The 12,884-nt window shown below is 40.2% G+C and overlaps 1 protein-coding gene across 1 annotated transcript in view; it reads right to left on the bottom strand.

Annotated features, from left to right (window-relative positions):
* STAU2 (staufen double-stranded RNA binding protein 2) overlaps window positions 1-12,884 on the bottom strand; it is a 106,436-nt gene that overhangs the window by 26,203 nt on the left and 67,349 nt on the right. Inside the window, exons 9-11 of the mRNA XM_065400130.1 lie at window positions 11,783-11,995; window positions 5,703-5,840; window positions 1,907-2,038 (exon numbers count right to left, since the gene is read on the bottom strand). Coding sequence (XP_065256202.1) covers window positions 1,907-2,038; window positions 5,703-5,840; window positions 11,783-11,995 — 483 coding nt within the window. The remainder of the gene's footprint in view (window positions 1-1,906; window positions 2,039-5,702; window positions 5,841-11,782; window positions 11,996-12,884) is intronic.

Genomic DNA, 12,884 nt, shown 5'->3' with positions numbered 1-12,884 from the left:
CTGTACATTGAGAGTTTGCTTACACTGGGGACTTCTGCACCAGCATAGGTACAGTAATGCAAGTCACAATGATGCAAGCCACTTTTACAATGGTATAACAAGCCTACATTGTGGGTTTGTACTGTTGCAGCTACTTCAGAATAAAATACCTCCAATGTAGACAAGCCATGGCAAGAGGCAGAGTTTTAGAAGCTGGTTTGGGTCACACATGCCTCTGTCAATGAGCCCAGGACTAAATGCAGATCAGAAGAGCTAAGTAGCATGTCACTGAGACAGGAACTTACAACATGCATTCAATACAATTTCCTTTTAAGAAATAACCTATAAGAACATAAGAATGCTTTCCACAGCTCACATTAGCTGGGAACGGCGAACCGTGGCTACTGGGAGCTGCGAGCAGCTGTACCTGCGAGCAGCCGTACCTGCGGACGCTCAGGTAAGCAAAGCGTCTTGCAGCCCACCAGGGGCTTACCCTGAACAAGCCGCAAACCAAGTTTGGGAACTCCTGATCTAGCCCAATATCCTGTTTTCTGACAGTGGCCAATGCCAGGTGCCCCAGAGGGAATGAACAGAGGATGTAATCATCCAGTGATCCATCTCGTCACCCATTCCCAGCTCCTGGCAAACAGAGGCTAGGGACACCATCTCTGCCCATCCTGGCTAATAGCCATTGATGGACCTATCCTCCCTGAACTTATCTAGTTCTTTTTTGAACCCTGTTATAGTCTTGGCCTGCACAACATTCTCTGGCAAGGAGTTCCACAGATTGACTATGTTGTGTGAAAAAATACTTCATTTTGTTTGTTTTAAACCTGCTGCCTATTAATTTCATTTGGTGACCCCTAGTTTGTGTGTTATGAGTAAATAACACTTCCTTATTTATTTTCTCCACACAGTCCTGATTTTATAGGTCTCTTATCATATCCCGCCTTAGTCGTTTCTTTTCCAAACTGAAAAGTCCCAGTCTTATTAATTGCTCCTCATATGGCAGCCATTCCATACCCCTAATCATTTTTGTTGCCCTTTTCCAATTCCAATATATCTTTTTTGAGATGGGGCGACCACATCTGCAAGCAGTATTCAAGGTGTGGGCATACCATGGATTTATACAGAGGCAATATGATATTTTCTGTCTTATCATCTATCCCTTTCTTAATGATTCCCAACATTCTGTTTGCTTTTTTGACTGCCGCTGCACATTGAGTGGATGTTTTCAGAGAACTATCCACAATGACTCCAAGATCTCTTTCTTGAGTGGCTCTTTCTGGCTCCAAACAAAATTGGCACAACCATATTTTCTTGTCCAACAACTAGGTTGCCCTTGAGCAAAAAAACCAAACCAAAACAAAAAAAACCTAGCGTGCTTTTAATTCATGTTGAAATGTAAGTTGGCATAAATAGATACTTGCCTTGAATATATGCTGAGGCAACCACAAGAATGTGACACACCATTATAAGTACAGTATTTGATTCAACCTAGCTGCTCACCCTAACTATTAGATGGTTCTGTAATGTATTTTCTGTTTGGAGTAAATGAGCCAAAAAATCAAAACTATTTCATATATGAAAGTTAATAATCTATACAAGACTTGGAACCCCAAAGAGGAAGAAATATCCTAACAGGGACACATAAAGGACGAAAAGGAAAGAGGAGCATTTTGGTAATATGAAATTCATGCACACGTACATATATATTCTGTCCTCAATTATACTTTCAGAGGAAGGGGTTGCAGTTACCATCCAATGAAGTTATGTAGCTGCAGCTAAAGGAAGAATATGACCACTGACCTGCCACACAACTCAACTGGCTTTAATGAGGCTGCACCAGGTCCTGGAAAGTGATGAGTTGCAAGAGCTCAGCATCTTATGGAACTGGATTTTGAGCCACACAATGATCAATTCTCACCTTTTCTGGCTGATCTTGAAGAGGGGTGGAGGCTTTATAACCAAGCTGTAGCAACATCGCTTCTGCTGCATTTCTTTTAGCTATTTTCTTGTTGGGGCCTGTTCCAGTAGTAACTTCACTGCCTATTTTGACCTTTTAAAATTAAACAAAAATATTGATCACAATTACTGATAAATTTGTGGCAGTCTAGCATCACACTGCAACAACCTTGTTGATCTACAGTCAGTTGCATCAGCCCCTTGGACACAGGTGCAACCAAAAAAAAAAAAAAAGTTGAGAGGGGGCTATTGGACTAATTTCTTTACCAAAATCTGAGGGGAGGGGACAAACAACTGGTTCCATAGACGAGCTTGCTTCCATTCCTTCTGAAAGCCTCTCGTCCCAGAAACACCATGCCCATCACTCATACGATAAAAGTGTGAGTGTCTGTACGACTGTGCCTGTGAATGTTATGTGTACTGCACTGTATGCCCCGCCCCCCAGGCTTGTGCCCCTCTGTGTCTTCCCTTGTGCTCTGTGTACCCCGGCCCTATTCTCTGCATCCCTTGATGTCCCCGCTCCCAGCTCTTGCTCTCTCCTGCCTCCCCCCCAGGAGAAGGAAGTGATATAGCTTCTGCGTTTCCTCCTCCTCTGCAGGATGTACTGGCTGCAGCAACCCTCCAGAAGCTAATCAGCATCATTAGGAGCCAGAGCAAAGTGGAAACTATGGGTATCGCATAAGAATGGCCCTACTGTGTCAGACCAATGGCCCATCTAGCCCAGTATCCTGTTGTCCGACAGTGGCCAGTGCCAAGTGCTTCAGAGGGAATGAACAGAACAGGCAATCATAGAGTGATCCATCCCGTTGTCCACTCCCAGCTTCTGGCAGTCAGAGGCTAGGGACACCCAGAGCATGGGGCTGTATCCCTGACCATCTTGGCTCATAGCCATTAATGGACCTATCCTCCATGAACTTATGTGTAGCGCTTCAGTGTAGACACTACTTATGTTGATGGGAGGGTTCTCCTGTCAGCATAGGTAATTCCCCTCCCCCCCCGGGAGGCGGTAGCTAGGTCCACAGAAGAACTCATCTGTTGACCTAGCAATGTCTATATCAGTGGTTGGGTTGGCAGAGCGATGTCTCCCCAGGGTGTGGATTTTTCTCACCCCTGAGACACATCGCTATGCCAGTGTAAGTTCCCAGTGAGAATTAACAGGAAGAGCATTGCATGTTTTGGAGAAAGAGGGAGAACGCTTTTCATCTTTATCCTCCCCAGCTATAGGGCAAACAATATTGGAATGGAAATCATGGGGCGGGGTGGGGGGGGGGAGATTTGGGCAGTGCACGACCCTCTCCTTCCCCTTCAACAGTTAAGCCTGTGCCCTTGGATGATCTTCCATCAACACATTTTCTGAAAAGTTGAGTTCTCATTGGAAGTGTGGTCTGTACAACATAAAGGATTTCCTGCCAACCAAGAAGCCCCACATAGGAAAGGCAGTTAAAATTTCAAAATAAAAATGACATATTATAAACAACAGATGTCCACAAAGAGAACATAACGCTGTAATTTAGTCTTTGGGCTCTGCTGCCATTCATAAACTGTGCAAGCTGCATGCTCTTAGTTTATGACTATTGTCCCTCAAATGTCCTCTATTCACTCTCAGGTCATTCATAGTTCTTCAACACCTATATTTTATTTGGTGCATTCAGTCATTTTATTTGCCAGATCCTGTTTCAAAAATGGTCTATGGTTGCAAAAGTATATACAACGGTTAGGAAGTAATAATCTTTTTCATAAAACAATCCAAACAAAAATTTCACAGGTCAAATGTCTCAAATCTTACTGTTTTTTAAATTCTAAAATATAAGCTTTTGAAAAAGAAATAAAAAATCTTGTTAATTAAAGTCAACATGTTTTCCGTGTACTCGTTTATAAAATAAATCTTTGTTTACGAAAATGTTTAAATTATCCTGTTTTGGTTTTAAATATCTACTGTACATACAGAAACAAGCAAATACTCTAAATATCCTCTGCAAACTAAAGAAGGTATAATTAAGCAAAAAGGTACAAAATTATGAAAAACAGAAATCTGGAGTTTGAAGTAACAGTTAACTTTGCAGTCGTGATTAGAAAATAACCAAATTGCAATGAGCTCGTATGTAATAGAATTGAAGAACCTTAATGAGGCGAGACAAAATGATAATTTATCGCATAGTGCACAATAAATCAATGTGTTGCTATTTCTCAGACCTGTAAAACTGGTTTGACTATTATTATAACCTCCATCAAGGATTAAAGGTCTGACTACAAAGAGCGAGCTTTCCTAAATTAACTTTGGGAACAGAACACCAACTAATGTCATCAGAGGTTTTCTTCTGTTTATGTAACGGTCAGAACAAGTAATTGGATCCATTTCATCACATCTAAACTTGCTCTTTGTGTGACAGATAAAAATGAACATATTATCTCTGGATATTTTACTTCCACATTCAATTAAATCAAATGAAAACATGGTTTAAGTAGTTTATACAAAAGACTTTTTACTTAGATAAGTTTTTTGCATGCACTAATGAATCCACTGGGACGTCTGGTGGGAGAAAAAAAGCAATATCGTCTTAGTGTGAAAGCATTATAAAGCAAGGCCAAAAGTCCCTGTTTAGGCTACACTGTTTATGAACACCCATAAAAAGGCAGCTGGGCTACAGAATTACTTTAACTCCCCCTTTCACAAGAGTCTTCTTAGGCAAAGGAATCACACAGTCTAGTGTAAAGTTTTTTTCCCCTCCAAAGCCAAATATTTCACTATTAAAGTACTGAGGTTGCCTACAAATCAAATCCAAATTCAAGGTGAAATTGTTTTCAAACACTGATCTGTAGTTCACAGCACCTTTTCTGACTGTGCACAGAACCATCTCAGATTGAGAATGGCCAGGGAAAGATGGTGGTTAGATGGTCTGTTATAGGATCTGCTGGCTTCAAATCCTTACACAATGTGAAAAAACATTAGAAACCACAGTTCTAAGGACATAATGGAAATTCTCAAATAAGGAAACTGAAGGGAAAAAGTAACATTTTAGTTTAAAGACAGTTCATTATAGTATTGAACACTTTGCAAATAAAGGCCACTAAATTTTGAGGGCAACTTGACGCATTTTGGGGCAGAAGGAGAAAGTGGGGCAAGATGGGAAAAACATGAAGGTAAGCTTTTAAGTTCAGTGAAAACATAAGTTTAATGGGCTACATCCTAAGTTCCCTCTAAGCTGCAGGGCCGCACAGCAGGCTATCAAGGGTCACGCAGGCGGGAAGAGGTGCCTCTCTCTGGAGCTGCCCCGGTGGGGAGAGGCACTCTCCCCGGCCCTTGACTGCTGTGGATACTTATTTGTATTACAGTCTCTGATCTTTCTAAATTCATCCATCAGTCATCACAAAGCTTTTGTCAGGATAGTGTAGAAAAAGAAAAAACAAAAACAATAAAGTAAATCATGAACAGACAGTAAAAGAAGGAAATAAACAAATAGGTGAAATAAGAACAACACTAAAAAAAAAAGCAAAAACACCAGAGGGAAAATAGCTATCACTTTAGAAAGGGATTATACATCTAATTGGATTTGTTTCATCTACAGAAAGGAAAAGGTCAAATAGCCTTTTTTTAAAAATGGCTAGCAGCAAATTTTGTACTCCTGCTGCTTAACTGTATGATATGTAAAGAGCTAAACAATGTTAGATAGGATCAGCTTTATATTCCACCATTGTTCTTCTTGTGCTTGTTCATAATAGAATAAAGGAATCTTTCCTAATATAACATCCAACAATACCTGCATAACAAACTCTCGGCGACGAGGCATCCCTCTCTCTGAAAGAAGAATATACTCTGGCTCCTTCTCCTTTTTGGCCTGCTGGATTTGAGCCAAGCGGCTAATGGGGTTCATTCCTTGACCATATTCTGGTCCAGTCTAAAATAAGATTTAAAAAACCCAAGTTATTTCAGCACATGCCAGTACGACAATTACATGTTCATGACAATTACATGACAATTGCATGTTTTTAATAAGATTTTTTTCTATGCTGTTCTCTCAGAGTGATATACTAGACAAGAGAGCATGCCCAAATGAACAAACTGCATTGTCACTTGATCATGGGACTAAAGACCCGAATCATTAGGCTGAAACTGTAGCAAGTAGCGTGTGTCTGCTGGCTGTCCACAACTGTAGAAAATGGGTTTGTCTAGGAGCTATAGGCTACCAATCCCCACATCTGCTTTTATAGCTCAGAGGATCTGCAAGATAGACTCACTGACCATGCTCCAGGCCCCTGCTTCCATGTCTTCTCTCCCCTCTCACACAGCATACCACTATGAAGCTTTGCTCATGGTGCACTGGAGGCTGCAGAGTGCCCCTGCACTGCTCATTTGCATTCCTCACTCAGGAACTACAACAGGTTAGCAGCAGTATAAGCCTCCCACATCTCCTAGGATTTCACCCTAACAATATTTTTATTTAGTGATGCTAAAAATGACAAAAGAAAGGAAGCTTTGAAGGTTAAAACAATGCTTTGCTTTTAGAGCAATCAATCTAATGACATTAATCCTCACAAGAGCCTATGTTAAGTGTTATTGTTGGTGTTAATGTACTCTTCATTCAGTGGGGTAAATGACAAGACAGAGAGATGGACTTGTTCAAGGTTGCATAATGAGCTGAGATTGAAACATAAGTAATTACCATTAACAAAAATGCTTATTTAAAGCAGACAGCTATCAAAAACAACTGTGTAACTGTGTGTGTGTGTGTGTGTGTGTGTGTGTGTGTGTGTGTGTGTGTGTGTGTGTGTGTGTGTGTACATGCGCATGAGCACATGCATTGGCATGATGTGCGGGGCAAATATTAAGATACAAAAAAGTTTATCTAATGCCATGTGTAGTTGGTGCATGTGCCAGAATAGAGAAGAAGAATTTATAACTGGATTCATATACACACTATCAGGCTATCATCTGAACTTCTCAAGTAAGAATAAACAAATGGTAAAGCACATAAAACGAGGGCCAGCAACTAGAAAGGAACAGAGAGAGAGCGAGCGTATCAGGAGAGCTGTGCAGTGAATCTTCCATGGTATAGCTAGAGTTGCTTGGGAATCTGTAGGTGGAAAAATTAGGGCAATGTCATGCACAAGGGCAGTTTCCATGACAGCTGTGTGGGCAGTGAGCCAGGCAGAGGCAAAATGGAGAGTGTGTTAAATAAAGCACAAGTGCAATTGTAAAAAATAGATTCCCAATATTGGTGCTAAAATTGGGAATCAGCTTGTCAAATATCAAGAGGGCAAGAATGTGATTTCGATACATTTCTTGCCTACACATATTCAAATAAAAGAAACAGGTAAATTAAATGTAGTCGTTAAGTGTAGGCTGGTACCCCTCGTCACCAGCTGGGGATAGACAGACAGCAACACCCAGATTAGGTTTCTGTTCCTTTCTTCAGGGCTCTGTTTATTGTCTTCCCAAACAAAGCAAGACAAAGACAAAAAAAGGAACACTAACAACAGTCTAGTTAGCGATTTAGACTGGGGGTCTCTGGTATCTACCAGGTAGGGCCCTTTCCAGTGCTGCTGAGGGAGAGTGCTCTGCTTGCCGCCTCCTGCTCTGTTTGTCAGAGAGTATCCTCTCTCCTGCCTTTCCCCCACCCACCTTCATGGCTGAGCTCTCCTTTATATTTCAGCTGACAGTGTGGGCCAATCACAAGATACTGATCAGCTGTGTCAACTGATCCCAGCACCTGTCTGCTGGGCTTCTCTCTGGGGTGGGATCAGCTGCTCCCTGTCCCACCCACCCTCAGGCTATTAAAGAGGCAGATTGCCCTATTACAGTAAGGGTGTACATTCAGGTACTCAAAAATCAGGAAATTCTTAATGTTAAAGTTGGTTTGACCACACTGCAAATCCTGTTAATGTCTGCATCGACACTGCCTAGCATCAGGCTCATAATTTACCAGCAGTTTCATTAATTAGCTCCATCAGGGATAGCAACGGTGGAAGCAAAAGCAAAGAAGAGGCTTATACATTTTTATAATCATGTCCTCTAACCCTATTCAGAGTATAGCTGGGCAGTACCTGTCAAAACGGGAGCGCTAGTGCCAGAGCCACCTTAATTCTTTGAATTTCCTGGCTTTTAGAAGCTTGACCTTGCAGCACTAATGTTGCATAAATGCTAGGTTTTTGCATTTAATATTTTTAGGCAATGATTTTCCAAGGACCCTAAAGGAATTAGGCTCCTAGCTCCCACTGAATTTCAACAGGAATTGGGTGTCTGAGTATGTCTACATTATGGAAACTATGTTGGCATTGCTATGCTGGTCTAACCCTGCAGCGTAAATACAGAAAGAGCTTTTCTGTCAGTGACACCACCGTCCCGAACACCGTTAGCTATGTTGATGAAGCACTCTTCCACTGAGTTAGCTGTTTCTACACTAGGGGTTGTGTCGGCATAACTACAATCGATCAGAGGTGTGTTTTTTTCACACCCCTGACTGACTTAGTTATGTCAGTATAACTTTCTAGTGTAGACCAAGCCTAACTAACTTAGGAATTGTCTACGCTTAAAACACTAGAGCAGCACTGGTGCTGTAGCGCTTCACCGTAGACACTACCTATGCCAACAGGAAGGATTCCTCTCATCAGCATAGGTAATCCACCTCCCTGAGAGGCTACAGCTAGGTTGGTAGAAGAATTCTTCCGTCAACCTAGCGCTGTCTACATGGGGACTTAGGTCAGCCTAACTATACCACCCAGGGATGTAGATTTTTCACACCCCTGACTGATTTGGTTAAACTGACCAAATTTTCTAGTGTAGACTAGGCCTTAGACTCCTTTGAAAATCCCAGCTTTCAATTTTAAGAAAAATGAAAAGAGGAAAAAAATTTAAAAGCAGTTGTAATAAGTGGCTTGCACAGTTCCCAAGTTCAGCTGCTCTCTCTAAAGCTATTTGCTTATTCAGCTTGCATACCTTACAAAGCTCTGGTAAGGTGGCTGTTCCTGTAGTATTAGGCTTGTGGGAATTTTTACTTGTTATGTCCAAACCAGAATTCAAATTTCAGACATTTTTGCTGTAGTGCTATCTAAATCAAACCAAGGAATTATGGACAGAATTCTTTAAAATAGGGAAAGTGCATTTTTTCCACCCTCACTAAACTCAAATATTAGCTGAAGAGATTTTTTTTTTTTTTTAAGTTATCCAGAGGCAAGCATGGATCATTTAATCCCAAAAAACAATATTCTGAAAAGAAATTATTTGTACGTAATAGTTCTCTGAAGACAGCACTTATGATGCTGTATCTCTTCAATCTTCAGGGCTTGTTTCCACATGTAATAGCAGGGAAGTACTCTAGACATAAAGGGTTTGATTCTCCATTGCCCTGCACCCATGGTAGTCATTTTTACAGTACAAAACGGATATGAAAGGCTACAAATCAGAATATCATTTTGCACTCACTTTACATTGGTGTAAATGATTACTCAATGGAGAATCAGGTTTAACTATTTCACCACACAATGGTATCCTAAAAAATAAAATGAATTTAGGCCACTGACAAAGTCTCTTTCTGGACTGAAGTGCTGATAGGCTAAGCTGAGTATTTGTATGCTGCTAAGGCTAATCAGTAATGTTTCATAAATGTATGTAGAGAACATCACGTGACAGCCTTTGTTAGATCAGATGCAAAGCTGGTCACTCTAGCTGGCCCCATGTTCAGAAGGAATTTAGGATGAGTGCACAAAACAGGACCAGTCACTGTGGACTGAAGCTCATGAATCCTAGAAGCAGCAATAAATCTACTGCCACCAGGAATAAACACTCCATTTAGGAAACTTGAGCTCACAAGAATCTAGAGGCTCTAAAAGAAGCTTAATCAGTGTAGTAAGAAGCCTATTAATATCTTATGACACAGGGAAGATTGTAATGGAGGGATAGTTCAAATTCAACAAGCCCTTCGTGGGTTTGACCACTAAAGGTTGAGAAGGAACTGGTCTATCTTTTATGGGATTTTGAGACCTGAAGTGTGTTATCAAATCACTTCTAACCTAGATGTAGACACATGCAGTAAGTAATTAAATTGTTTTTCTCCAGACCGTGTAAAGAGATCCACTTGATGGTGATGTGAACAGAGCTTTGCACTCTTTCCAAGGTGCTATCTTTGATTAACCAATCAAATAGATTGAAGCTGTACCCAGGGAATAGTGACTGAGTCTCCTTCAAGCTGAGAGCATTGACAACAGATTCTATCTTCCAAGGGCACGAAGTAAATATTTGACCTTACAGTAGTTTAAGAGATTTTCAAGATAGCAAGTTAGATGAATGTATAGAATATTCTTAGGCTGCTAAAATCAACTGGAACCAAGCTTCTTAGTCATTGACAAATTGCTGCACTATCTTAGGACCAGTGCTGTGGTCGAAGACTACATGGCTTTCCCTCACACCCAAATGGGGTTACTCATGTTTGTTTGTAAACATTATGAATGCATTAAGAGCTAAGCTTGAAGCAGCTGGACTGCTTTGTCTCAGCACTTCACACCTTAATAAAAAAAATCTTAAAAATAAAACCATATGGGCAAAAATAAGACAAAATAATGACAGAGGACACCTAAGTAGGAACAATAATTGATTAAAAGACTTGCTGAGAGAACTGCTGTCCTATTACAAAAACCATTTGGCTGCATGTGTTCTCTTGGATATTAGTGGTAACTGGGACAGTGGCCTCCAAGGAATCCACACTTTGCTTACTGGAGTTATGGCACTATATTATTTGCTCAGAGAAACCTATATTAATATACCATATGATACAGACAGGAAGACATACCTGTATCAGTGCTAGATAAAATCTATTCCTAACCTGAAACTTGAGTTGAAATGGGTAAGTGATATAGCTAAAATGTGAACGAACGTCTTGCATCTAACTTAAAAAGAGAAAAGCATTCCAAGAGCTGCAACTTGTTCTTTCTGTACACAGGAGACTACAATATTACTATGACAATGTCTGGGTTCCTAGTGCACAATTATTTGGGTACTGCAATATTTTGACAATAAAGATATCAACTGTTAGGGAATAAAGACACTTCACATGTACCGGATCAACAGCTATCACCTTGAATCACGCTGTGCCATCAACCACTGAGCAAATGACCACATGGATTATCTACAAAATACTGTAACACCCTATACTGAATATTTACATAAAGCTTTAAAAATAAACATGAAAAAATAAGAAACATCTTTTTTTTTTATAAAATAAAAATATTTTAAACAGGTGACTAGAAAGGCTACTTTTCTTAATAAGAACCAGTCCTTACAATGCTGTCTTATTATAGAGAACTTTTTACCACCACATGGGGGCTTTACTGTGAGATCTGAGAGTGAAGTAGATAATTGTTTTTCTGTCTATTGTTAGGAGATACTCCTCAATACACAGCAACATGGGTTCTGAGAGAGGGAGATCTATTCTATACAGGAAGTCAGACTAAATGATCACAATGTTCCCTTCTGGCCTTTGAATTTATGAATCTTGCCCCACTGACATCTATGGAAGAACGCCCATTGACTATAGTGGTACATCTTCAGACTGTAAGTGGACAACATCTTTTGGGCAAATACATTTGATACATTTATGGAAAAGCTTTCTTTGTCACAAATGAAATATGACAAATGACAATTAGAGCCATGACTGTTGGGATTTAGAAAATCCCAACATACCCGGGCAATTTAAAATTCAAGTTATACAAATAACTATGTAATGACATGAACAAAGAAGTGGCAGCAGAATGGACTATTTGACCTCATAGGTCTTTTCTATCTTTAATATTAATAAGTCTATGACTCCCTAAGAGATTGCTTGTTGTGACATATACAAACACTTACCTTTAATATTGTTTTTGGGCGTTTTTTAAAGTAAAGTTTTGGCTTTTCAATCACAGGAAGAGGTGGAAGTTTTTTCAGTTCTTGTAAGACAGCCATTGCAGCGCGTTTCTTTGAAAGTTTCTTACTGTTTCCTTCTCCTTCTGCAGAGAACTCTCCTACTGAAACTCGAGTAACAAAGCTCTTCATGTGTGGAGGGCCACTTTCTTTAATCACCTATTGAACAGAAAATTATTTCAAGTCTAATCATTTTACGAGAACACATACCTCATCTTTAACCTTGTAAATGCATCAACACAATGTAAAGACATGACCATGAGGTGCTTATCACAAGTACAGCTTTTTTTTCATGCAAACTGGTTTCATGAAGGTTAGATCTGCATGGGGGATGGGAGTTTTGTGTTTGGGAGGGAGTTCAGTTCTGCTGGTTGTTGGAGGAGGAAGCAGCTACTTAATTTAATTTCATTTTCATAATGTGTATTAGGGACCCAGAGCTTTGAATAGGCACCTTTTTCTATTACTTTCAAAATCAAAATAGATACTTATTATTTCACTAGTATGCAGCATTGCCCAGTAGCATAGAACCATTTGCTGAAGAACAGCAATGCCAGAGTAAAGGGGACTCAGATAAAGATGCTAAGCCAGTCTTAGTTCAAGAACTGTGCTTTTAATAGGTTTAAACCCTCAACCTTAAAAATATTTCAACATGTTCTATTAAACTCTCTCCTCCCCCCCCCCCCCCCCCCAGGTCACGTCCCTTACATTATTTAGTTTTGCCATTACCCTATAATGGGGTCTCCTTAGGCATGTATTTCTTTTTCAAACTCTGTTTTATGGTAATTTCACATGACAATACAACAGTCAATACATACATCAATCAAAAGACACAAAATGAAGGTGAACAGACAACTACGTTCGAATTTTCCCAGAAAAAAGAAGTCTGTGGGTTCTGTTAGTTTTAGCTCAGGACTGCCCTCAATCTTTGTCTTGAGGTAAAAATTTCCTCCCCACCCTAGAGTGCGCTCTTATGGCACTAGTTAGAAGAGGACCTGCATGAAATCCTAGCCCCACTGAAGCCAATGGAAGTTTTACCACTGACTTCAAT

This window comes from Emys orbicularis, chromosome 2, assembly GCF_028017835.1.
Source record: "Emys orbicularis isolate rEmyOrb1 chromosome 2, rEmyOrb1.hap1, whole genome shotgun sequence".
NCBI lineage: Eukaryota > Metazoa > Chordata > Testudines > Emydidae > Emys > Emys orbicularis.
This window is presented reverse-complemented; position numbering and strand designations above follow the sequence as displayed.